Consider the following 26,493-nt stretch of genomic DNA (forward strand, 5'->3'; position numbering starts at 1 on the left):
CAGAGAGCTGGTCACCTCCTCCCCATACCGTGCTGCAGAGTGCAGCTGTCTGGGAGCTGACCTTGTCTGTGAAGACAGAGGCAAAAAAAGCATTGAGTACACTAGCTTTCTCCACATCCTCTGTCACTAGGTTCCCTCCCTCATTCAGCAAGGGGCCCACACTTTCCTTGACTTTCTTCCTGTTGCTAACATACCTAAAGAAACCCTTCTTGTTACTCCTAACATCTCCGGCTAGCTGCAACTCCAAGTGTGATTTGGCCTTCCTGATTTCACACCTGCATGCCTGAACAATACTTTTATACTCCTCCCTGGTTATTTGTCCAATCTTCCACTTCTTGTAAGCTGTTCTTTTGTGTTTAAGACGAGCAAGGATTTCACTGTTAAGCCAAGCTGGTCGCCTGCCATATTTACTTCTCTTCCTACACATCGGGATGGTTTGTTCCTGCAACCTCAATAAGGTTTCTTTGAAATACAGCCAGCTTCCCTCGACTCCTTTCCCCGTCATGTTATTCTCCCAAGGGACCTTGCCCATCAGTTCCCTGAGGGAGTCGAAGTCTGCTTTTCTGAAGTCCAGGGTCTCTGTTCTACTGTTTTCCCTTTTTCCTTGTGTCAGGATCCTGAACTCGACCATCTTATGGTCACTGCCCCCCAGGTTCCCATCCACTATTGCTTCCTCTACTATTTCTTCCCTGTTTGTGAGCAGCAGGTCAAGAAGAGCTTTTCCCCTAGTTGGTTCCTCCAGCACTTGCACCAGGAAATTGTCCCCTACACTTTCCAGAAACTTCCTAGATTGTCTGTGCACTGCTGTATTGCTCTCCCAGCAGATATCGGGGTGATTAAAGTCACCCATGAGAACCAGGGCCTGTGATCTAGCAACTTCTGTTAGTTGCTGGAAGAAAGCCTCGTCCACCTCATCCCCCTGGTCCGGTGTAGCACTTTAGCTACACCGGACCTACACTGTAGCACTTCAGTGTAGACTCTACCTGTGCTGAAAGGAGGGGTAGGTAATCCAGCTCCCCAAAAGCAGTAGCAAGGTTGATGGAAGAATTCTTCTGGCAACCTAGCTCTGTCTACACCAGGGATGAGGTTAGCTTAACTACGTCGCTCACGGGTGAGGACTTTTCACACCTCTGAGCAGCATGGCTGGGTCGACTTATCTTTTTAGTGTAGACCAGGCCTGAGACTATTGCTACTTGCTCTTAGCATTCTTAGGCTATGACTACACATAAAATACTGCCATGGTACAGCTGCACCGCTGGGGTGCGTCAGTGTGTATACTCAGGGCAGTGACAGAAGGGGTTCTCCCATCACACTAGTTAATCCCCGTCCCGGAAGGCTAGTCTGCACTAGAAGTGCTACAGTGGCACAGCTGCACCGATGCAGCGTCTGGTGAAGACACCCTGTGCCGACGGAAGAGACTTCTCCTTCCTGCTTAATAAAACCACCTCTGCGAGAGGCAGGAGCTATGTCGGCAGGAGCAGCTCTCCTGCTAAAATAGTGCTGTCCACAGCAGCACCTAGGTCGATGCAACTTAGGAGGAGTGCAGAAATCGATTTTAAGAGCCCTTTATGTCGAAGTAAATGGCTTTGTTGTGTGGACGGGTGCAGGGTTAATTCGATTTAACGATGCTAAATTCAACCTAAACTCGTAGTGTAGGCCAAGCCTAACCTCACTCGGGCATGGTCTACACTTGGGGGGGATCAATCTAAGTTACGCAACTTCAGCTGCGTGAATAGCGTAACTGAAGTCAACATTCTTAGATCTACTCACTGCGATGTCTTCACTGCGGTAAGTTGATGGGTGACGCTCTCCCATCGACTCCGGCTGCGCATCTCCCCCTGCTGGAGTACCGGAGTCGACAGGAGAGTGCTCGGCGCTCAATTTATCGCATCTAAACTAGACGCGATAAATCAACCCCCGCTGGATCAATTGCTGCCCCTCGATCCAGTGGGTAATATACACAAGCCCTCAGGGGGTGGCTTAGCGACATAAGTTATACCAACATAACCTGTAGTGTAGACAAGTCCTGAGAGGCAGTAACTGGGTCGATGGAGGAATGCCGTTGGGGGTTAGGTCGGCGTAGCTATGTCTCTTGGGGTGTGAATTCTTCACACTCCTGAAAGACATGGCTATGCTGAAGTACATTTTCAGAGCAGACCAGCCCTCGGCCTAACACTGATGTGTCTCATAACAAACTGTCACAGGAACTTGACCCTGATCACCACTAAGTGCCATACATTTGTTTATTACAGCCATTGTGCAAGGACCAGGAGTTAATCGCTGCTGGCTATTCAGTGATCTCCTCATGCTGCATTCACACCTCCAGAGCTGACATGCTGGGAAGGGCATTGTCAGCTTTTCAGGGAGGGATGGAGCAGAGGACGAGAGCTACTCACCCCTCAACTTTGCACTCCACACATCAAAGCGGCCCCGGGCAGCAGCAGTTTATTATCTGGTACAGACAATGTCAGTGGTTTGGTTTGTCATTCGGAATGATGAAGCGGACTCCCAAAGAACAACAGAAATGGCATCTTTTCAAATCCACATTGCACTAAACATAACAAACGACAATCCTTACTCTATGGAGATTGCCATCCAGGAAAGTGAGGGTACTAGAACATGGGGTGACTAACACCCCATCACTTAGTCACACAGTTAAGTAAGCAAATGTTCCATCGACTAGGACCCAAATAGGGCATTTGTGTGCTTACAGTTAAGCATATTGTATGTTTGCAGGACTGGAGCCTTACTCTGCATAGAAGTGAATGGGAAAACAATTCTTCAGACATGTTCTAACAGTTATAAAGGCAGCTTTGCAGGTAGAATTATGGGTAAATGTAGTTGTGTTCAGGTCTCTTGTGTGAGCTGTGCAGGAATCCAAGTCAGGTTCCTCTGATCTTCCACTTTCAGCACATACTTCACTTCACTTCTCCACCTTTCCTTATGCTTCAGTCCAGCCCTGGGGTCTGCGATGAAGGGGTTGGACCTGATTCCTGGTTGCCCTGCACCTTGTCCAGTGACTTACCCAGTGCAGAGTGGGGGTAAACTGTTACCAGTGAGAATGGGATCAATTCACACCCACTTTGCATTCACTCTGCCCTGGTGTAAATGCTGAACAAGATGAAGGACAATGAGAATCAGGCCCTGTGATTGAAAGGTGGCACAAAGGAGCCGGCAGGATGAAGACCAGAATCAGGGCCTAAGAATGTATTTTGTTTCTCTGATCAAACATGCAGCAATTCCAACATCATAAACTTCTGTCCTTCTCCTTTTTTTAAACTCAGGCAGCAATAGCAAGATACTCTGGTTGGCAAATTGCATACATATTATGGGGTACGTGCCAAGCCTTCAGCATAAGCATGCATTCAACCAAAATTAGAGTGGTTGCCCTTTTCCTCTGTAGTAAGAAATGTGTTTTCTCTTTTCCAGGCTACCTGATCATTCACGTGATGCAGTGTCTGTTTGGTGTAATGATCATGTACAGTTTTGTTTTGCCAATACAGCATGGCCAAGGGCTGGAAATGGCAAAAGGTTTGGCAATTGGGATGTAAGTGCATTGTTTTCACACATTTCTGGTGTTATCTCACTTTCTTTGCGCTGATTTAGAGTTATAGGTCTATAAAATAACAAGAGGTACCTATCTGAAAACAGGTTCCTGTGACAGATATAGGCTATGTCAACACTATGGATCTTACAATGGCACAGCTGTATTGCCACGGTTGTGACGCTGTAAGATCTCCTGTGTAGCTGTTCTTTGCTGGCAGGAGAGAGCTCTTCTGCCAGCATAATTAAACCACCCCCAACAAGTGGTGTTAGTTATGTTGGCAGAAGAGCTTCTCCTGCTGACGTAGCACTGTTCACACCAGCATTTTTGCTGGTGAAACTTATGTCGGTCGGGGGGAGGGTTTTTTCATGCCGCTATTGAATAACCCTGTCACATAACATAAATGCTGCATTTGTCTTAAACATAGCCCCAGCAGCCCTCCTCTGAAGATGTGCCATGCAACCTTTCCAAAGGTCAGCAGATCTTTAAACTTGTGTTCCCTGTGGGGAATTTTTGAGAGGTTTGCGATCTAAGCACATTGTTTGTTTTCCCATCGTAAGGAGAATGCTGACTACGAGGGGCCTGGCTGACAATGGATAATCAAAGGGTGAAAGCGCATAAGAATACGAGCTGAGCCAAAATGCAATCCATTGTCCACCATGTTCCACCTTCACCTCTAATGCGGACAAGGAGGTCCCAGCAAGCACTGCTCCATTTTGATCTAATGTCCTGACTGCTCAATCTAAAGGAAGCATTCCACGCTGGGACCTGCAATCTCCATGGCCCACATCTCTGCATTAAAGATCAGGCAGCCACACTCTTCTCTTAACGGTGTCTCTCCGCCTCCTGGCAAGTTGCCAGCACTGTCCTCAGTTTGGCAAAGATTGGTTATCACTGTTTCAAGGCTTCATAAGATGTAACAGCTGATTCCACTTCCTGAAGGCAGAGCCACCGGCCCACCTATATGGGTCTAGGGTCTGCCCTTTTTGTTGCCTGGCCAACTGCATTCTTTTCCCCACGATCTCAGGAATCAGGGTGGCATGTCAGAAAAATTTGAAGGTGGAGGGGGGCAAAATTGTGTCAGCACAGGAAAAATTAAATATGTTTATATTATATCCTGCAAAGTCGGGGGAGGCGTGGAAGACATAATGGAGCTTATAGACCTATGAAAAATCTGGGAGGGACAAACCAAGGTCTGGGGGTGGGGGCAATAGCCCTTCTTGCCCCCCAGCAAATGAAGCCTCTAATAGCATCCTGTAGGGAGTTCCTGACAGTCTCCTGAAGCCACTCACTTCCTGGAATCCCAGAAATCTTTGCAGAGGGCGGTCCTTTTTTGGTTTATCGTCTTCAGCCAGTTGGTGACTACAGACAATAAGACCAGTAGCCACAGAATTAGAATGAGCAATTATTTAAAAAAATCATAAAAAGGCTTATTCTGTGAGCATTGGAAAGCAGGAGGAAGATTTTATATCTTAGTAAGAATTAAAAAGGACTACTAGACAATATGTGCACTGATACTAGGTTGGATGGATATTACATAGGGCACACCTCCTCTGTGCTCATTTTGTGCTCTGAGAAGGACAGCTAGATTCCAATACCCTCATTCCCATTGGGCCAAATTTTCTGGTTTGCTAAGGCCACTTCGGGGCTCGTGGCCTTAAAGCTACCAGAGAAAAGCAGGAAGAGAATTCTCCCTGCGCAGGTGAGCTCTCCAGTGGGGTTAAAGGTGGTGGACAGCATTTCTGATACCGATTGTGCCAGCTGCTCACCCCCACCCTCAGCATAACATGAGGGAGACAGTGTCTTAGTGGAGCTCTTGGGGTAGGAGGGAGGTATGGCAGAGTGGAGCTTTGCTACACATGATTCTCCACTGGCCTATGGTCCCTGAGGAACCGTATGGTGGTTGCGTACGTTACTGCTGGTCCTATGCAGCTTTTCTTGTGCCAAAACCAAGTGGCTGAGGATCAGGGAGCACCAACTGGTTCCCTGCTGCCTCCCCCGTTCAACTGGAGAATCTGCCCCATTGAATGGCATCTTACACCTTGAGCAGCCCTTCTGCAGCCAGTGGAGCTATTTGTGGTGAGACACTACCCCATGTGTAAAGGTATCACAGTCTGGGCCATGCAGAGGGTCAGGAAGAAATTCTCCACAGGATAGAGCAGTGGTTCTCAACCTTTTTTCATTCACAGACTCCCAATAACAGAAGGGAGGCGCAGACCCCTTTGGAAATCTAGTCTCTTTATATAGAGTTGAATTCTGGTCAGTCAGTTTTCAGTCTAAGTCCTTTGCAGACCCTTTAGACAGACCCAGAGGTGGGGGGTGGACAGCTATAGACCACAGGTTGAGAACCACTGAGATACAGCACAGGTAAGTGCATGATGGCGGTATAGCATCTTCCTCTACACCTGTGCAAAGTGGGTGTAAAACCCTACAAAGCAGAATGGTGGCATTTCACGCCTGCTTTGTTCTTCCTTTGCACAGGGCAGTGGGGAATCAGTCCCAGGGGCTGGCAATCAAATGCAGGTCTCTCCTCCCATATCCCAGGGGCTCTACCAGGCTATATTCCCAGCCCCTTTCACCACAACATCCATATTAAAAGGGCCATTTCTCTTTTCCGTTTCTATTACAGTCTTACAGTTGGAATTGCCACAGGGCTCATGATATTACAAATCAAGATCGCTGCGAGATTTTTCCTTCAGCCAAAGATCTTGCCAGATGATAAGCAGAAGCCATTAGCTCTCAATAACAGGTGAGTGGTAGGAAAGAAATAGCCCTTATGGTCTTGCATCCTCCAGACAAGGGTCTCCTGCTGCATGGGGTTATTCATACAAAGGGTCTGAATTTCAAACACTGTGCGACTGGGAGTGTGTGGAGATCTGGGCCAAATCCCAAAGCAGTAAGGTGGGGGTAAGGTATGCAGTGGGGACTGTAAGTGAGGCTACAGGGTCTGTTGTGCTCAGGCCAGCCAAAGGGAAGCAGGGGAGTGGGCCTTAAAAGTCTCCCCTCATTGCAGTCCTTATACTTCGATGAGTGCAAGGACTTTGCAAGTTCAGCACCAAGAATCTGAGGGTTGCCAACTTTCTGATTGCAGAAAAGCAAACACCCTTGCCCCGCCCCTTCTCCGAGGTCTCACCCTCCTCTCATTCCATCCCCCCTTCGTCACTCACTCTTCCCCACCCTCGTTCATTTTTATTGGGAGGGGACAGGGAGTTGGGGTGCGGGAGGGGGTGAGGGCTCCGGCTGGGGGTGCAGGCTCTGGGGTGGGACTGGGGATGAAGGGCTTGGGGTGCAGGAGGGGGCTCTGGGCTGGGGCAGGCGTGTGGGGTAGGGCTCTGGCTGCGGCTGTGGGATCTGGTGTGGGGCCGGGGATGAGGGGTTTAGGGGTGGATCAGGATCTAAAACCTTTGTGTCTTTGGTCCATCTGTTAGTTCCCTGTGAGCTGTTGTGGCACATTGAAGCCCCAAACCAAAGCCATGATTGGGCACTGAGTGTGAAAGTGGATTTTCCCCTCTTTTGCAGGAAAGCTTTCCACAACTTCAATTACTTTTTATTCTTCTACAATGTGCTCCTGGGCTTGGGGGCTTGTTTGTTCAGACTGCTTTGCAGTGTCCTGTTGGGAACTTGGCTGATTGCACGGATAGACAGGACTATAATGCAGAAAGGGTATGAAGCTGCTGACATGGGTAAGTGTACGAAACGTCAGAGCATTGCATGGATAGCTTATATGGGGATTTGCCATTTGCTGGCTCTCTCATAAAGAATATTGGAGCTTTTCAAGCAAACATCTGATGCATCTACAGGGAACCTCTTCATGCCTAACACACCTGCAAAGGAGCAAGGCAGAATATAGTACAAGCCATGCTCAGGCTGTACGTGGCCAGGGCCTTGGCCTCCCTACATGTATCCGAGAGCTAATAGTGTAACTAATCTTGCTTGTTTGAATCCAAGATCTTCCATGCTAAAAGCACAAGCCTCTAGCACCTGATTGCTGTAACTGGGAGATGCTGCACTCTTTAACCTTTTCCATTGGTCAGACACTAGAGGGGGACAAAGACCCCTCATCTCCTAGGGTGGTTTACAGTAGCAGCCACTATGGCAAGCATATGATTCTCCTTCTTGGAGCACTGTACAGCAAGCTCTGGCTCCATCATAGGTATTATGGTGATGGGTGCTATAGAAAACAGCTCAGGCAGAATAGTTCAGTTACTCTACTCAGATGCTGCCACTCCACTTCTCCCAGGATTTTGTCCTTGGCTTTCTTTAACATTAAACACTACACAAAGATGTAAACCCTGAAGCATAGATTCTGCCCCTCTGCAGTGATGGGTTTGAGCTAATTACTGCCATGTATTGGTTTGAAGCTGGAGGTGTATATTTGATGACTATTTTTCCCCCACTGACATTTTTCAAAAAGAGGAAGCTTCCAAAGAATAAAGCTCCCACATTTTCTTTCAAAATGTAGAATCAGTAATTTATTTGTGGATTGGACTTGTGAGTTTAGACTACAGCTCGTCAATATATTTATTGCTCCTTGCTTATTAATTTTCTGAGACCAGATCACAATTAATTATTCCAAAGGCCTGGTGTGTTCACAAAGACATTTGAGCTGAGGGTTGTTTACAAACTCTTTGTAGTTAGTATTCAGATTGTCCTTGATATTCAGAATTTTTTGTTTGAATGGTGTGACTGGCCACTTCAGTCACATGGTATGGTTTCTCTTTCCTGATTGGATGGCCTAACTTTTATGACCTACTACTCCTCAGTTAAACAAATATTGTTTCTTTCTTTATTTCTTTTTTGAATGAAAGAATCCTAACTCTTCCAGTGCTCTCACCCCTCAAGATGAGTGGTGGAGCAAGTACCACCCAACCTGTCAAAGGCTCCCTACACCCACAACGTGCCCAGGGAGGACTTGGGTTGAAAAGCTTGTGTCTGTATATGAATGAAGAGCCTTAACCTGCCTTCTTTGTTCTCACAAGTGCCTACTGACTTGAATAGGAGTCTCAGGTGCACAAAGAATGCAGTACTGGGAAGGGAGTTAAGCTGCACATCTCTGTATATGTATCCCTTTTTTAATGCAGGATTCAACACGTGGGTTGGTATGATATTTATGGACCACTACCACACTAACCCCACCCTCCTCAGCTTTTGTCACATTCTTCTGGCCGAGAAAAAACTGCACAAATCCACCAAATACTATTTGTTCAATAATATAGCAGGTAAGCACTTTGACTGGAGTATTTAACATATATGCCACTTCACTGAGTACTGTGGGCTATTTAACTCTAAAATCATATTACTCTTTGGGAATACTTTATCTCTGGTATGAATTCTGACCTCCCTCTGCTTCCCATGCTGATGATCAGATGCAAGGCATGAGAACTGATAGACCCTGTCATATTATCTCAGCACACCTAAGTGCAGAGGCTATTCTTATTCATATGCAATAAGGAGACATTTCTGCTCAAAGTTATATGGGAGCAACTGAGTTGAAGTCAATCAGGCTGCACATGTGGGTCTGAAAGATTAGCCCTAAGGCCCACAAAAATGGCCTGTAATCTTATGACCATAACGCTTTATTGAATGTTGCTGTGCTCTTTGTTTTATACAAAGGGTCATATTTGTGAGCAGTGTCTTCAAGTTAATGCATGCAGCAAAGGTGGAGCTCTTGGCCCTCGGGTGGAGGGAGGATATTTTATCAAGTGGTGCTGACAGTGTTCTGAGCTAAATTCTCTTTTCACTTACACCAGTGCTATTCCACTCAAGTCAGTGGAGTTACCCCAGTGTAAATAAGAGGAGAATTTGGCCTCACAGGTCTTTTGGGTCAGATAGAAGGTGAAGGGATGACTTGATCTCAGTCTATAAGTATCTACATGGGGAACAAATATTTAATAATGGGCTCTTCAATCTAGCAGAGAAAGGTCTAACAATCCAATGGCTGGAAGTTGAAGCTAGACAATTCTGGCTGGAAATAAAGTGTACATTCTTAATGGTGAGAGCAATTAATCATTGGAACAATTTATCAAGGGTCATCACTGACCATTTTTAAATCAACATGGGATATTTTTCTAAGAGATCTGCTGTGGGAATTATTGTGGAGCAGGTCTCTGGCCTGTGCTGTACAGGAGATCAGACTAGATGATCACAATAGTCCCTTCTGGCCTTGGAATTTATGAATCTTCAGTGGGTGTCTATTGATATAACTCCACTAATACCAGCTGAGGAGCTGGTCATTAGTTTTTGAGCTACAAGAGAAAAAGAAGTGGAGTGTATTGAGTTCTGTATTTATTTCGTTTTAGAACCCAGAGTGTCCACCAGAGCCAGGACACGGTGGTTGCTGTTCTACACCCTTCTTAACAACCCCAAACTCACTGAACTCAGGAAGCCTAACGTGCAGTCCGGTGCCAGTGCTGCACCACAGAACCCCTGTGTCTAGCTTACTCTGCACCTGGAAATTGGAAGACTCTTGAACAGCTGGTGACTTGCCTCTTAGGACCTTCAGAAGATGGAGCTCTATTTCAGAGCTATACACTATGAGCAGTTAGGACCCTCAGCCCTGGTGTGACAGGAGAGCTGTGGGAATGGATGTCCAGAGCACTTGCTGTCATTGGTTGTTGTGCGTTACATGTGTTTCCAACAGACAGCTGTGAATTGTGTTAAATCACTATAAACCCCAGAAATATTTTCATTGTTTTAAACCAAATCGAGGTACATTGGTTTTAGCCAATATTTCCTTGCCTGGTTGGGGCCAAGGACCATTCTTCTCTCATTTTGCCAAGTATGCAAGTTCAAGGGGACAGAACTGAATTTCCCCATTGAATACAAGGCTCCAATGTGAGTTTGGTTTTGTACTACCTTTCCTCTCACAGCAAGCACAACTTTTGTTTGTCCTAATTCCCAACTGTGCCAGAGCCTGTGCAGGGACTAATGAATGTGCAATGAACTGTGAAACACCAGCAGTGAGTTTGAAAAAGTTACAATCCAATTATAAGTAGCTGACAACTGATGCCTCTTATTTCCTAATAGCTTTTAGTTACCGATGAGACACAAGATGGGTGAGGTAATGTCTTTTATTGGAGACAACTTCTGTTAGTGAGAGAGACAACCTTGCAAGCTTACACAGAGCTCTTCTTCTGTATGTACTTCTAAGATTGATCTGGTCAGAGGAGTGGATTTGCCTCTCTCATTCTACCAAACCACTGAACTCTGATCAGCACAGGGACACTTATGTTTTCTTATCATGCTGCCTCACCCTGAGATGGTCAAGATGGGAAATTATCTATCACCTTCCTCTAGTCAAGCTGTTGCGGGTGGTGGGAAGAAGGTCCCCTTCTTCTGACAAGCCTATCACACACTTTCTCCAAGCCATTCTACTTCTATCTACAAATGCCCATCTAAATTCTTCACTTCTGGTCCTGTTCATGCCCCTTTATGGTATTCAATGTCCTCTCTCTACACACACACATATCTGAGCAGTCCCCAGCCCCTCAATACCACTGAGGATCTTCAACAAGTCTTTAATGACATACAAACATGTATCCCAGGATGATGATTAATTCCATACCTAAAAGTTAAAGTCTTTTGCACAGATACCTTTATAGTCGTAACATAACATGTTGCTTTTCAGAACATTATCATGACATTACAGTTAAAAATTGATATTTATTCGTCTCACAGAGTACACGAGGTCTCCAATCAAACATGGGCACCATTGTGGTAAATGCTGTACATACACATAGTGAGAGGAAGCTGCAGTTGTTGAAGAGCCTACAATCTAAACAGGCAGAGGGTGGGCCAGCTCTCTCCCATGCACCCCCTCAGGGCTTATGGTCACACCATAGATAACTTCTTCCCCTCCTGGACTATTCAAATAAACTTCACTTCAGGCTTTTTCTTGGTCAAAAAATACCTCTCCTTGGGGTCTGGGTTTATTAATATAAAAGAGTGCAAATAAAACTCAACGTCTCCCCAAAACAAAGTCCAGTTTCTCTCTTCCTCCTCTCAGGCCTTCCTGCCTGGGGCCTTTGCTCTCTCCCCCAGGCCTCACTGTCCACTGAGCTTGTCTCACTCTGTGCCACAATTTCCTGAGCTTCCACTCCCCTCTTCACTGCACCTTCCTGCTCCTTTTATACTGGAATCACCTGATTCCTCTCAGGTGGGGCTCATCCAGTCATTATGATTGACTTAGCCCCAGGCTTTCCAGCCCATGGGGCAAGCCACCCTGTTTCAATCCCTATTTTATTGATGAGGAACTGAGGCACAGAGAGATTAAGTGAGTTGCCCAAGGTCACATGGGGAGCCTGTAGCAGAGCTTCCATAGGACCCAGAACTCCTGAGTCCCAATGTTAAATCCTGGCCCCATTGAAGTCACAGTGAGTCATAAGGACAGCCTTCGGCTCCACAAGAACAGCAAATACTGTAGACAATACTCTGAATCAGGAAAGGAAGATGACATACCTGTAGCTGGAGCTCTGCCAACATATTGTCTCTGCAGATGCCCACCTCCACAGTCTGAGCTCACAAGCCAGGAAGCTAGGAGAGGAGAGAAAGCTGTTAAGGATGGTCACTGACCTCACCACATAGAACAACCTGTCCCCAAGTATCTCCTATTTCCCCTCTCCCTCATGGACCTTAGGGGCAAACTGCAAGCCTCAGGCAGGTGTGGAATTAGTCCCCCCCACACACACACACAGCCCCTTTGGTCTGACTGGAACTGCTCCCCCAAATACAGAAGTCAAAGTACACCTATGCTTAGGACTGTCTCTTTTCTCACCACGGGATGTGGGACCTTCCCTTTCCCGTTTGCCCTGCTGCCCTGGGCTACAGGATGCAGCATGTTACACTGCAGTTGCTAGGCACCAGCTCATGTGTGAGTAAAAGTCAGATCCTGCCAGAAAACAACACACCCTGTCAATTTATGTGCCTGAACTCCCAAGCTGCCCCACCTAAAGCACTTCTCCAACCATTGGTATGGTGCCAACAAATCCGGAGTCCGGTCAGTCTCCATGGATCCAGGAGGATCCTTCATTTTCTGGCAGGATCTGACTTTTATCCACACCCTGTTTAACCTATGTCAAAGGCACCCAGAGCCCTAGCTTGGTGCTTTTCTGCATAGGGTATGAAGCTAAATAAATACCCTAACTAAGCCTGTATCCCTGTGGACTACTGGGTCATAGGCAGGGCCCTTCCACATCCCCACACCCTCCGTCACCCCTTGGCAGGCTCTGGTCTGGCACTTCCATGCCAGGCAGCAGTGATGGCTGGTTCAGCTCCAGCACTGTGACGGGGAGGTGGCAGATATTGTCGGGGCAGGAATGGACAGCAGCCGGGAGTGTGCCTGCACCTGAGGGAGGCTGCTTGTCTTGGGTCCCCTGGAGATGCCAAGCCCAGAGCTGCCGAGCCCTTCTGTCAGCCATTGCGCTGAGTGCCGTGGGCCAGGATGGGTGAGGGAAGTGGCCACACAAGAGCTGCTCCCTCCTCCATGCTGGCCTGAGCCGCCCAACTGTCACTCCCAACTGCCTCAGGACAGCATTCTAAAATGGGGGTCTCTCTGTGCCCTCTCCATGCTGGCTGGGTGCATTTAGTCAGTGGGCAGCAACATTGCTAGGCACTGCATATTGTCTCTTCACTCCAACCATGCTATAAAACAGGGTAACTTGCTGGCTGCTACACCTTAACAATCCCCCTCTGTCCTTTCCGTGGCTGTCAACTTCACCATGGTTTCTGAGAAAGTAACAAAAACATCTTGCATCATGGGCTGTTCTAGGTGTCCAACTAACCGACGGCAACTGTTAGGACAACCATTGTCTTGTTTTCCAGAACTAGTTTGTGTAACTACAGTCCAACAGCCTTTGCTACAGTGATTCTAGGACTGAATGAACATAAAGGTGATGCCACCCCAGGGGAGGGCAGTATCATCAGGTGCAGGGTGGAACAGCATTGTAAATTAAGAAAGAAAACTGCTGGCTTTCTCCAGTCCTGAATGCTTGTAACTCCAGAGTTTTTCTTCTCTTCTGTCCTTGCCCAACTCTCCCCCACAACCTCTGAAGGAATCTGACTGAGTTAATATTGGGCTGAAAATCTTGAGAGCCCAGCATGATCTGCTCTACTGGCTAACACGCCATCCACCAGGTGATGTGGCAACAAATCATCACACTAATACAAAGTAGGGGTAAAAAGTGATGAACTTTTGGCACCTAGCTTCTCCTGGTACTCATTAAACTAATTTAAAGCACCAGAGATTTCCCCACTTCTGGGACTCATCCTACTCAGGAGACCACAAATGTGAGAGATTGTTAGTTTGGAACAGTTGAATGTCTAATTCCATTCAGGATATTTCACTGAGATTCATTCTATATTTCTCCTTCCCACCAGAATGTAGCAAGCTGAGTGGCCAGGCCATCACTAGTCAGTGCTGCCCATGCTGTGGCTTCTACTACCTACACTTCTACCCAGAAGAGTTACCTGCCTATCTGGGAGGCAGAGAAAAGAGTGAAGACCAGTGGTGGTAAATGATTGCATACCAAAATTAATCTTCACCCTGTATGGTGCTCCCCAGGGGCATGCATGGTTGAAGCTTCTCACTGCCACCTGCCCTTAGCATGAGGAGATCTTGTCTCTGCCTGCTGCGGATCAGTTCCCTGAAGCCACAACCCTCTGGAAGCACAAGCACAACCTTCCAGGCCCCTGCAGGCCTTACTGTCTCTGTCCAGGAAGTGATAGGCACACTCCAAACTCCCAGTCCTCGGAGCAGCAGGGTGACATGAGCAATGAACCCCACTTTTGTACTGGGGCTCTGTTAAGACTATTGAAATAATCTCACCCAGCCTTTTGCCACATTTACTTTCTCATCTCTGATTTAAGACGACATAAACAAGATACTTGTCTGTTAGATGAGCAGCTGGCTAGAGTCATTTCTTCTACCCGCTCCCCTCTCTGAACAAGGTTCAGGCCTAACACTTGTCACAAGACTCTAAGCTTCTGTGTTGAACTCTCCCCCTGTAGGAACCAACTTCCTCATTCAATGGCCCCTTACCAACCCCAGCCTTTTCCTGACACCCCAAGCACTGACCCTCCAGATGCCTCTCAGCACATAGTCCTGTGCTGCACTAGATCACGGCCAGGTCTTCTGATAACTTTCTAAAGCAAGAAAGCTTTTTAAAAAATCCCTAGTAGGTGGTGTGGGATGGTGGTGGCCTATAAATACATGCAGTGGTTGATCTTTTAATGAGAGTCCATGACTATTGTTCAGATAAGTGGGATAGGTACAGAACGAGCTCTGGCATGTGAAACAATCTAACACTAGCAATTTAGCGGAGAGTTTACAAGATCTCAATGGCTTCTCAAGTGCGATTTGGTCTAATAAAAGGCATTTGGTATCTTCCATGGTACTGTTTCACAACAAAATAGCAGCAGGCCTCAAACACTAAAAGCACTGCATGAGAAGAAGTTAGTTTTAATTGCTAAGTATAAAATCTAAGCAGTTTTACCATAAAATGGAAGCACATTACACAGTGGGGGGACTTGTGCCCAGATACCCTCAGTTCCCGTAATATGACCAAACCAACTGCAGCTGTAGCTGATTTCCCTTTTTTTTTTTTTTTTTTCCCCTTTTCTGTGCAACTTAGGTAGCTTTCCACAAGCCTGTTCAAAGGCACCAATTCTTTTCCTTCCAGGGCCAGCAAAAAGCAGCCAAAGGTGTTATAGTATCTCCCGCCCACAACATAAACAATATAATCTCTGAACAGAAACCATTCATGTAGTGCTAGGGCTGCAGCAGGACACACCTGATCTACCTCTAACCTAAGCAGCAAATAAAGAAGGGGAAAGCCTGCTTTTTCTGTGAGGGGCAGGCATTCCCCAGTGTCCACACACTCCATAAGGCCTTCACTTGTTTCTACTAGACACCCCTAGACCTCAACTTGCAATGTAATGCTCAACCTTAACAGTGACTTCATGGGCTCTTGTGTCACTGGATTAGCAGTGCTGACTGCTACACAGTCCATGGTCTGGAAACTTAACATGCTTTAACATTGCTGGGGTCACTTTTATGAGATCATAGTTTATCCACCATAATACCAGCCATTATTCTTCCTTAGCATCTGAGCCTTCCCCCTTCCATTATCAGAACGGATCTAGCTCCCAATGAAACACACCTAGGCCACCCAGAAATCTCCATGCCTTTCTGGTGCCCTTCTTTTTGGGGACCCACCTCACTGCTACAGCCAGCCCAGCTTCCCCCTGCTGTTACCTGCTTCTGTCGCTGACCTCAGTGGGTGTGTTCCTGACTAACCCATCTGTTCTCAATTAGACCATCTGTCAGATGGAGGGAAAGTCTTGTCTCACTACTGTGAATTGGCTTCACAGTTTGTAGAGTAGAAAAAACCTTACAGATCCTGCTTGCAAAGACCTTAACAACAGCCTGATTCAAGATCATGCTGCCTGGAAACAAGCTAGCTTTCCGGGGGAAACAAAGAATAGCTAGCAAAAGGTTAATGAGTGCCCAGTGTTCCATGGATCATTTAATCTAGGGTGACCAGATAGCAACTGTGAAAAAATGGTACAGGGGGTGAGGGGCAATAAGCGTCTATATAAGAAAAAGTTCAAAAAAACAGGACTTGTCCCTATAAAAATGGGACATCTGATCACCCTAATTTAATCCAAAGTGATTCTTCTAATTTGCAGGGTGCCGAACTACAAATTGAAAATATAGTCCCCCAATCCTGAAAGCACTTATGCATGTCCTTAACTTTATAAGCATATGAGCAGTCCCATTGATTTCAATTGAACTACTTGCAGCTGAAGTTAAACCCATACCTAGTTGCAGGATTGGGGCTGTAACAAGTGCAGCTGGGAAATGCTATGACCAGCAAAGGAGGAACCTAACACACTGTATGTGGAAGATTCTCCCTGCGAAATCTCCATGACTGAGACAATGCTCTTGTTGGGCAGCATAATAATGGCTCTAACTTAAAATGGAAAATTAATTTCATCACCAACAGCACCCAGACCACCAAATAGCAGCCAAGAGACTGTCAAATACATGTAACGGTGCTCAAAGAGTGCATCCGGGGAGCACTACATTCAGGGACAAAGGGAGTGATTTCAAGTAGCACCAGAAGCCTCTCTCAGGCCTGGGCCTCGTGCTTTGCCTTGTACATGCAGTGGAAAACACCCGCTAAGATTTCCCAGGGTATTTAGACTCATAGTCTTTAAGGTCAGAAGGGACCATTATGATCATCTAGTCTGACCTCCTGCACAATGCAGGCCACAGAATCTCACACATCCACTCCTGTAACAAACCCCTAACCTATGTCTGAGTTATTGAAGTCCTCAAATTGTGGTTTGAAGACCTCAAGCTGCAGAGAATCATCCAGCAAGTGACCCGTGCCCCATGCTGCAGAAGAAGGTGAAAAACCTCCAGGGCCTCTGCCAATCTGCCCTGGAGGAAAATTCCTTCCCGACCCCAAATATGGCGATCAATTAAACCCTGAGCATGTGGGCAAGACTCACCAGCCAGCACCCAGTAACTCTCTGTAGTAACTCAGATCCCACCCTATCTAACATCCCATCACAGACCACTGGGCATACTTACCTGAAGAAGGTTAATATTCAGGCCAATCAGGACATTTCTTTTTACTTGGCTCACACACCTCTTATTACTATATGTAGAGGTAGCCGCTTTGACCAGCATATCAATTTAAGAATGGTTAAAATGAGATGCAGAAAGATTCAGTGAAATTGCAGCAGATTTAGATCTCTAGTCCACACACAGTGGAGTAGGAATGCTTTGAAAAGCATGTTAAGAAATATATGTACATTTCTCACTCCAACTTCCCCTTAAAGTGGATGACAAGTTTAGCAAATGAGTAAAGGGATAATACCCTTCAAAAGAGTTGCTGATTCCAGAGGCAAGGACATTTGCTCATTTTACCAGCGGCATTATTCTCCGCTTGGTGGGAGTTTATTCCCTGCTGGGACCTTACAATAAGAGTTACACTTGTGATGCTCATGATGTTGGAGCATTTTTCTTAATAATGATGAGAAAAGATTTTCTGAAACTACTTCAGCAAAGGGGAAAAGTAAAGTAGATTCACTCATTTCACTATGGAATCAGTCTCACTGGTGTAGGCAAAAACTGACTGACACCTGATATACAGGCATTGCTCCACTCAGCACTGCAGGGCATATCTCATTTTCAAAAGCGATGTATGCACTTGGTAGCCTACATCCCATTGATTGGCACTAAAACAGCCTCTACAGCCTAGATCCTGAAAGGTATGTGGCAATGTGACAGCCCTCATCCAAGGTTGGTTGGGAGGGTGGCATCACCTAGTGGTCAGGGCTTAGGCCAGTGACATGCAGTGGGGTTGATGGCAAGGGAGCCTGATCTCACCCCACTTCCTACCACATCCCTGAAATTGTCCCAAGATTGCCATCTGGGTAATGCAGCATGAGGGCAACTGCCTCCTCAAGTGGTATTGCCCAGCTCAGCCCAAGGCTTTCCCCTACTGTGGTAATCCAAACAAAAATAAAGGGGATCAATCCAGTCCAGAGTTCATAGGCATGGGCAGCAGGGAGAGTAGGCCAGGAGAGACTCTGACTCCCCTGGTGCTGCCAGATGCCCAGTTGTGGGTTTGGTGGTGTGTGTGGGGGGGGGTTATTATGCCCCATGCAGGTTCCCGGGCAGCTGAGGCAGTGATATGTGCTATTCAGCTTCCTGGGTTCATCAGTAATCTCCCTGGACTGCAGAGAGATTACTAATGAACCCAGGGAGCTGAGTAGCAAACACCATTTGGTCAGCCACCCCAGAACCTGCATGGAGTATCTAAAGAGGAACCTGAGCTTTTTATAAGAGATGCTGTGGCTTTTCCTGGGCAGCTTGGGGGGTACGAGCCCAGAGCTCCTCCAAGCAGGTGGGCCTCCAGGCTTCAACCAGCCTGGGGCTCCTCCAGCCAAGGGGGATCCACTTCAGGGCTCCTCGTTCCAGCCACGGTGAGGGGGCAGAACCAAGGACTAGCCTCCTTAAAGGGGGGACTCCACGCACATCCGTAGGCAAGAGGAATGTTTCCCACAGAGGCTGTGTCTGCAACAGGCCTTTCCTTTCCTCAAGGAGGGACCTATGGACAGTTACTTAGGGAAAACAGGTCTACTTTCTTCTCTGGCTTGCCCCCAAATGAGTGGCTCTCCTGCCTTTTAACTCCTCCTCCAGTTGGTGCATTTCCTACAGATGTGGCCTGGCAGAGCTGGCTGAGCTCAGAGCAGTTCCTTAACCCCTTGTTGCCCAGTGTGGGGCAACCTAACTACCTTTGAGGTTCTGGGCCCAAGTCACTTAGGCCTTGCAATGCTGAGTGGGGCAATAGCTAAATACCTTTACAAATCTGTGCCATGTTCTCTTCCCTGGACAATGCCACTAACACGAAAGCTATAAATGAACTGAGGAAGCAGCTTGTGCCAACTGGGCCAGAGAAACTGCCTCAGCCTTTTCTGGAGTGGGCAGGAAAGCAAAACAATGCATCAGCTATCAGCACTCTCCTCTCTTAAATCCTTTTACTGACAAAAACCTTCTATATTGAAAACATCACCAGGGAGATGGAGTGTAAAGGCGCTCTCCAGAGAGAACAACTGGAGCACCATAAGAATATGAAGCATTATTATTAGTATTACAGAAGCATTTAGAAGCCAAAATAAGAACTGGGATCCCATTGTGCTAGGTACTGTCTTAACACAGAGTAAAAGGCCTGCCCCAAACAGCTCATAATCTGAAGATAGGTTTGCGAGCCCTCCAGGATTGTCCTGGAGTCTCCAGAAATTAAAGATTAATCTTTAATTAAATATTGTCATGTGATGAGACCTCCAGGAATACACCCAACCAAAATTGGCAATTCTGAAACCCTGTAACCTTTCAGGGTGCTCACAGCCCTCACTGGGCAAAGTAGAGAATGCAGCTGTGTGATTGGTCTCCTGAGCTGTCTGTCAAGTGTGTCCTGCCCCCATGATGACATCATCACAGGAATATAATGGCTGAGCAAGGGATAGGTCCTAGTATTGCTGAAGGATTAGTAGTGTGGATGTTTGGTAAGATTTATAGTTAAGCTCTATACTGTGTCTCTGGTTCCTAGGGTGTTTAGGTGGGGGCTCTTTTCTTACACAGAGTGTGACCTGATGTCTTGCCTGATTGACAGTAGTAGCTAGGATTGAATGATCAGAATCTCTTAGCCCCTTTCAGTGCTTGGTAGTTGTACTTGTGTAAAATGTCTCTAGGTAATAGCTGAGTCTCCTGAGCAAACAGTCCAGGGAAGGAAACTATCTGCCTTCCAAACCAGGAGGCCTGGATTAATAGTATGTTCTAGGAGATGGAGGTTTCCCTTGAGGAGAATGGAATATTTAACAAAGAGAACTAAATTAAAGCCTGGACTATAGGCAAAACTGTCCCCTTACCTCTCTACCTGAGTGAAGCTGTGCTATTCCCATTCATAGATGGGGATTGGGGCTTCTGGCTGTGGTCTGAGTTCTGGCTTGTCATAATGATCTGCAGGTGGAAACACTTGGCTGAGGTGGCTGATTCAGCTGAGACTGGGGTGCTGGGTAACCAATATGTATCTCAAACAGATGATGCAGGAAACACTAAAGAAAAACCAGCCTGGTGCCTTCCCATAATGGAAATGCTTTCTGGCTAGTGGTCTCACTCTCACCTCTAGGGGTGATGGTGTCCAGTTATCTGAACTGGAATCTGTTTCTTTAACAGATCAGTCTCTAACTGATAATAGAAAATACTTGTATTTTACCAGCTAAATTGGCTTTAAAATAACCAGTCTGCCCTAGTGGAGATCTCCTATGTAATTAAATATCCAGGGAGACTGAAATACTACTTACTCTCTCTGTTCTAGAGGTCCCAACACTCTCCAGTGATACCATCTCAATTCAGTGTTCTCTGTGTGTAGTCAATGACTGCTACCTTCAGCAGGATAACTTCTGTCAGTGATTGTACTGTAATGGAATTAACCTTGGCACTATCTGGGAAAAGACTGAACTAGGAGGGTACCTGTGATGAACAGTCCCCATGCTCCCCTTGTGAGGCATTGTTGGGTCTCAAAGTCTGAATAGAAGCTTTGGGAATGTGTAACACTGACAGACCCTGGTTGTTGGTGGGTGGGATTGAACCTGGGACCTTTGGCACTAAATGCATGAGTCTCTACTGCATGAGCTAAAAGCCAAGGCCTGGTAGCTATAGCTGTAGAGCAGACTCATTAATCTCTCTCTAACTGGTCTTGGTGCCACTAGATGGGACAGAACACCACACCCAGAAGGTGTGGGTTACAAGTGCATCCCTGGGCTCAAGGAACCGTCTGTCTCTGGGCCTGCCTTGGATCAAAGGTTTAACGCAATGGCCTGCTCTCTCTGTAGAGAGAGTTACTACAGGGGCACAACCTGGTCTGGCTCTTGGAGAAAACAGAGCTGGAGCAGCTCTCCTGGTGTCCTTACACAATATTGATTTGATTGTTTCCTGTTATAGCCCCTCAATATTCCTTTTTGGGTCTTGCAGGGACATCTCACTCCACCATGTCTGCTAACGAAAATGAAACACAGGTAGAGATCCAGGCACCTGAGCAACAGGTGGGTCCCTCCTGGGGAGGCAGGTGTGCTTGGCAGCTTGAGTCACTGTTCTGGCTTGAATGTGCCTATTGCTGGAAATGGGGACTCCTAACCACAATACTAGCCGATGCTTCAAGTTCTGGTTCTCAGAATGGTGTAGTCACTGCCCAGAAGTGCCTCCTGAAGCCAGGATGAGCATGGTCACTGGTGACCCTGTGAATGCCGTCTGCACTGTAACACTGGCAAATCCCCTTTTTTGTAGTAGTGCCCAAGGGTCCCAAAAAGGAGGGGGCATTGTACCGGGTGCTAGACAGAGACATGGCTCCTGATCGGGAGAGACTGCACTTGGAAAGACAAAGTCGCTCTATTCCCGCTCTCGCTGACAGAACGAGGTTGTGACACAGTTCTGTTTTGTTGGTGGGCATGCCAGGATGCAAACAGCATTCCTGAGATCTTGCTGAATATAGGCAGCTATTCCAATGGAATCAGGTTTCTGAGTGGGTAACTGTCTTAGGCAGGCCACTGAAACCCTGCTGACAGGGCCAGCAGGCTGCCTAGCTCTGAGGACAGTCCCCTACAGAATCAGTGGTTGCAGAAGAAAAGAGAGATAGGGGGCACCTTGACAAGCCAGGAGCTCTTCCCCAGCTGACTCCCTTTTCCCTCCCTCAGACTGCAGTGGGCAGGGTGGCTGGCTTGCCCTTGGTCAGCTCTGCCTGTGAGATGGCCTCTGCCAGCTATGCAGCCACCAAAGAGACCTACCCAGCCATCAAAGCTGTCTGTGAGGTGGCAGAGACTGGGGTGAGGGCCATCACCTCTGCTGCCATCATCGGGGCACAGCCCATCCTGGACCATCTGGAGCCACAGCGTGAGTAAGGGAAGGGAGGCAGGAACACTCCTGTGTGCATGGCGGGGGGGGTGAGTCTGGTTGCAGGCTCAGCCTACAGGGCTCTAGGCCCACTACTGAATTCTACCTCCAACTGGTGGCAAACCGAATCTGCAGACTCCCGTCCCCTGTGCCACTGACCTCTCCTAGCTCCTAGAAGTGATTCGGCCAAGGCACTGGCCTTGTCCAGAGCAGCTTGGATGGCTGCAGCAGCTTCTGTTGGTGACTCTTGCTCAGGTACCAGTGCTGAGCTGGGCCAGCCTAGAGGGAGGCAGTGCCCAGGCACAATCCCTGGTGTGCGTGGCTGGCCCAGTGGCACACAGCCACATGCACTGAGTATGGCACCTAATGCCATGGAGCAATACTTGCTAGAGGGCACTGGCTGCAGCTTCAGTGCTAAAGGGATCTGAGCCCACTGCAGGCACTGGAGACTCCGAAACCCTCTAGGAGAAGCTGGGGGTGGCAGCCAGGATCTCCTGAATGCTAAACCTGGCTCTGACACAGACTGGCTCCATAGCCTTGGGCAACTTGCCCAACCCCTCTTCCTTGGCTTCCCCATCAGTAACCTGGGGACACTTGCTTAGGAACACCAGTCCCTCAATGTACACAGATTAGCAGCCCCACAAGATCGGTGCACATGACGGAATTGAGGGAACTAGTTCTGTGGTTGTGTTACAGTTGCAGCAGCCAATGAATACGCCTGTAGGGGTCTGGACAGACTGGAGGAGCAGCTGCCCATCCTGCAGCAGCCGATTGAGAAGGTAACCACACTAGTGTCCAGGCTGGTCCTGGCTCAGGCTGAGGCTGTGGGCCCTTCACTTCTGCTAGGTGTTCAGTGGCCTCTCTTCTGACCCCTTTGCCTCTAGGTGGCTTTGGATGCCCAAGACCTAGTGCGTGCCACAATGGTGGGTGCCAAGGATGCAGTCTGCAGCACGGCCACTGAGGCGAAAGATGCAGTGACCAGCATGGTGGATGTGGCCAAGGGGGCTGTTCAGGAGAGTGTGGAGGTGACCAAATCGGCAGTGACCAGCAGCATGAGCACAGTGATGGGCTCCAGCATGGGGCAGATGGCTGCAAGTGGCATTGACATGGCATTGGCAAAATCTGAGCAGTTGGTGGACCACTACCTCCCCATGACAGAGGAGGAGCTTGGTAAGAACCCCTTTGCTGAATACAAACCAATGTGACCCTGATGTCTTGGGGCATGGCTTGGACTCCCAGCATTCACAGCTGAGCTGCCAAACGAGCCACCTCTCCTTGAGGTTCCCTTGCAGCATAGCTTGGCTTCTAGGCCTCCCCTTGTTCCTTCATGCTGTGCCCTCTTCTAGCTGATGGAAGGAGGCTGGACTAATGGCTTTGACACTGCTCCCTGTGCAGCTACCAGCTCCCTGGCTGGTCAGTGCCTCAGGACATCCAAACCTGCCCTGAGAGATTCTGTAGGCCACAAGCATTTGGGAGGTCTGAATGCAGCTGCCTTGTATCCTGGCCCTGCCAACCAGTGGTGCAAGTAGATTTTAACTCTTACCAGTACAGTGATTCATGGGAGGGACCCAAAGGTGGAGACGTGTAACCCCACATACACAACCCCACCCCTAGACAGGAGATGCAGCTGCATGGAAGGGATGGTGGGACAGCTGTGGGTGGTACAGCCACACTGGAGGAGCTGCTGCTGTTCTGCTCCTTTTGCCACTTTGGTTCCTGGGAGAGCCCTGCAGTGTTCAGCGGATACCGAATGTCTTGCTGCTACAGCATACCAGCAATAAATGTCTTAATGGTACAGCGTACCTGACCATACTGGCTTACTTGCACTACTGCTGCCAGCTGACCCCTCTTCCCCCTTGCAGCTGAGCTTGCAACAACTCCCGTGGAAGGACCAGGAGAGACTCCTGCAGAGCAGCAGAGTTACTACGTGCGTCTGGGTTCCCTTTCAAGCATGCTGCGCCAGCGAGCCTACCAGCACGCCCTGGGCAAGATGAGACAAGCCAGGCAGCGCACCCTGGAGGCCCTCTCCCAGCTCCAGCAAACCATTGACCTGGTAGGAACATGACCCTCTCCCCTTCCATGTAGATGCTCTGGGCCACGATCTCTGCAGCCTCCTGTGCTCAGTGCCATTGGCACTGTTCATTCCTAGGCCCAGCAGTGTCACTGCAGTAGTGCTGCCTGCCTGCTACCCATAGCTAGTTGTGGGGGAGGTTCCTTGCCAGCCGCCTCCTGCTGTTCCCAGCTAACCGCACTCTCCTCCTGCAGATCAACCATGCCAAGCAGGCTGTAGATCAGAAGCTTCACAATGGCCAGGACCGTCTGCACCAGATGTGGCTCCAGTGCTGCAAGGGGAAGTTTGAAGGGCAGGAGGACCCAGACTCAGAGGTATTCTCCTTCTCACCCTGACAGCCTTGCTCCAGCAAACTCCCCCTATCTGTAAGGGTGACTTGCAGATACTCCAGTCTGTCTTGCTTTCTTTCTCCAGCAGGTTGAAGCTCAGGCTCTAGCCATGTCCCAGAGCCTCACCCAACAACTGAAAACTACCTGCCTTACACTTCTGGGCAGCATCCAAGGCCTTCCCAGCACTATCCAGGACAAGGCCCAGCAGGTCTCTAGCAGTATAGAAGAGCTCCAGGCTTCCTTCTCCAGTGCCAGCTGTTTCCAGGATCTGTCCAGCAGTGCCCTTGCCCAGAGTCAGGAGAAGATGGCCAAGGCCCAGGAGTCCCTGGATGAGCTGCTGGAATATGTGATGCAGAATGTTCCCCTGGACTGGATCGTGGGACCCTTCACTCCCGCTGGAGACTCCACACCATGTCCTGATGAGCTGGTTGAGGAAGGAAAGAAGGTGGAGGTCTGAAGGGTTCCATTCTCCCTCCTGCTGGAAGGAATCCAACTGAATTGCCTGCATAGTTAGTGTGGGGTCTCCTTGCTGAGGCTGTGGTTCTGCTTCGGCAGATGGTGGACTGATTTCAGCTCTTCCTTATTCAGGTTCTTTAATTCTGCAGGTCATTTCCCCAGGCACACTTCCCCAGAACCATTTACCAGTTACAGGGGGGCATTGCTAATCATGTAGGACTGCACCCCTTACAGGGCTAGTCTGCTTCTCTGTCGGTCACAAGCCATGTCCTCATACAGCTGTCTTCCTCTGTACATACAATATGCTGCTGAGCTTGGTTTTTTCCTAGCTCTTTGTATTGTATAAAACTAGGGTTTAACTTCACAATAAACCTCAACTGCATGCAAATTGCTGTCTGCTTAATGTGATCCCTCCCCAGCTTGTGCGCTATACAAACAGGGTCACCTGTACTGTACATATCTGCCTCCTTCACACCCATCCACCCTCCTGTTCTCTGGCAGGAGCTCAGCCCTTCTGGAGCCATCTCCTGGGTGAAGGCATCTCTTCAGGTGCCTCCATTTGACACGCTTCCTTTGAGACTTTTCTCAAATAGGAGGCAACAGCCCACTGGGAACACTCGTCTGGCTTCCAGGGGGTAGTAAGGCAACACTACAGCCTCTGAGATCAACTAACAGAGGGAGAGACCCAGGGTGTTATGGCACTATAGCCTTGAGGAAATGGGGTGGGGGTGGAGAACTGAGAACCTACTATTGGTGATGAGCAAAGTTAAAAGGGTAACATACAGTGGTGTGAAACTGCCAGGCCTTGCCTCAGGGCCAGCTTTAGGCCAATTCAACCAATTCCCCTGAATCGGGCCCCGCCCTGGAGAGGGCCCTGTGCCGAAGCCCCAGTACAGCGTACGGGCAAGAGCTGGTGTGCTGTACTGGGGTGGCCCAGCTTCCCCAGGGAACAATTAAAAGGGCCTGGGGCTCCCAGCAGGGGCTGGAGCCCCAGGCCCTCTAAATTGCCCCCAGAGCCCCACTGCTGGAGCCCTGGGGTAGGGCTGTGGGGCTCTGGGGGCTATTTAAAAAGTGCAGGGCTCCCCCTGCTTCTACTGCCCTGGCCCTTTAAATAGCCACCACTTCCCCAGGGCTCTAGTGGCTAGTTAAAGGGCTGGGGGGGGTAAAGCAGGGGAGCCCTGAGCCCTTTAAATAGCCCCTGGGCAGCTGCTGCTGCTACCCTGGTGGGAGAGGGAGGAGGAGGGGGCACTCACCATACAGGGTGGGCTATACCCCCTGTACCTGCATGCCACCCCTGCCCACAGCCAGACCTGCACTAGCCTGTGTCTCCAGCCAGCCCCACACCCTATGCCTGCAGCCGGCCCCTGCTGCACTCCCTGTCCTGCCTGCACCAGCCCCACACCCACTGTCCTGTCTCCAGCCAACCCCTGCTCTGCCCCGCCCAAAGCCAGCCAGCCAGTCCCACACCCCTCTGTCTCCAGCCAGCCCCTTGCCCTGCCTGCAGCCAGACCCTACCTCCAGTCAGCCCCTGCCCTGCCTCCAACTAGCCCCATGTCCACTGGTGCTCGGCAATTCCCAGGGCAGTAACCCTGCACCCCTACTTCAATGAGGGGGGGGCAGGGAGCAGCTGGGA

The 26,493-nt window shown here is 48.7% G+C and overlaps 2 protein-coding genes and 1 long non-coding RNA gene across 5 annotated transcripts in view; 2 read left to right on the forward strand and 1 right to left on the reverse strand.

Annotated features, from left to right (window-relative positions):
• Nucleotides 1–11,518, forward strand: part of LOC123372279 (stimulated by retinoic acid gene 6 protein-like) — a 38,517-nt gene extending 26,999 nt beyond the window's left edge. For both annotated transcript variants that reach the window (XM_045020284.1, XM_045020285.1), the window contains 6 exons: nucleotides 3,285–3,333; nucleotides 3,430–3,547; nucleotides 6,174–6,293; nucleotides 7,064–7,227; nucleotides 8,626–8,763; nucleotides 9,844–11,518. In XM_045020284.1, the coding sequence (XP_044876219.1) occupies nucleotides 3,285–3,333; nucleotides 3,430–3,547; nucleotides 6,174–6,293; nucleotides 7,064–7,227; nucleotides 8,626–8,763; nucleotides 9,844–9,980 (726 nt within the window). In that variant the 3' untranslated portion in view covers nucleotides 9,981–11,518. The remainder of the gene's footprint in view (nucleotides 1–3,284; nucleotides 3,334–3,429; nucleotides 3,548–6,173; nucleotides 6,294–7,063; nucleotides 7,228–8,625; nucleotides 8,764–9,843) is intronic.
• Nucleotides 1–13,054, reverse strand: part of LOC123372283 — a 43,085-nt gene extending 30,031 nt beyond the window's left edge. Inside the window, exons 1-2 of the long non-coding RNA XR_006580187.1 lie at nucleotides 12,888–13,054; nucleotides 12,002–12,076 (exon numbers count right to left, since the gene is read on the reverse strand). This is a non-coding gene — a long non-coding RNA (uncharacterized LOC123372283). The remainder of the gene's footprint in view (nucleotides 1–12,001; nucleotides 12,077–12,887) is intronic.
• Nucleotides 13,055–19,582: 6,528 nt separating this feature from the next.
• LOC123372280 (perilipin-3-like) lies at nucleotides 19,583–25,106 on the forward strand. Of its 2 annotated transcripts, none has more exons than XM_045020288.1 (8): nucleotides 19,583–19,621; nucleotides 21,081–21,160; nucleotides 21,809–22,004; nucleotides 22,701–22,783; nucleotides 22,889–23,174; nucleotides 23,867–24,057; nucleotides 24,270–24,389; nucleotides 24,493–25,106. In XM_045020288.1, the coding sequence occupies exons 1-8, from the start codon at nucleotides 19,615–19,617 to the stop codon at nucleotides 24,859–24,861; spliced, it is 1,332 nt and encodes a 443-aa protein (XP_044876223.1). In that variant the 5' UTR covers nucleotides 19,583–19,614; the 3' UTR covers nucleotides 24,862–25,106. The 2 variants fall into 2 exon arrangements, with proteins under 2 accessions (XP_044876223.1, XP_044876221.1); XM_045020286.1 differs by having other exon boundaries at nucleotides 24,490–25,104.
• The last annotated feature ends 1,387 nt before the right edge of the window (nucleotides 25,107–26,493 follow it).

The sequence above is a fragment of the Mauremys mutica genome, chromosome 6 (genome assembly GCF_020497125.1).
Source record: "Mauremys mutica isolate MM-2020 ecotype Southern chromosome 6, ASM2049712v1, whole genome shotgun sequence".
In the NCBI taxonomy this organism is placed as follows: domain Eukaryota; kingdom Metazoa; phylum Chordata; order Testudines; family Geoemydidae; genus Mauremys; species Mauremys mutica.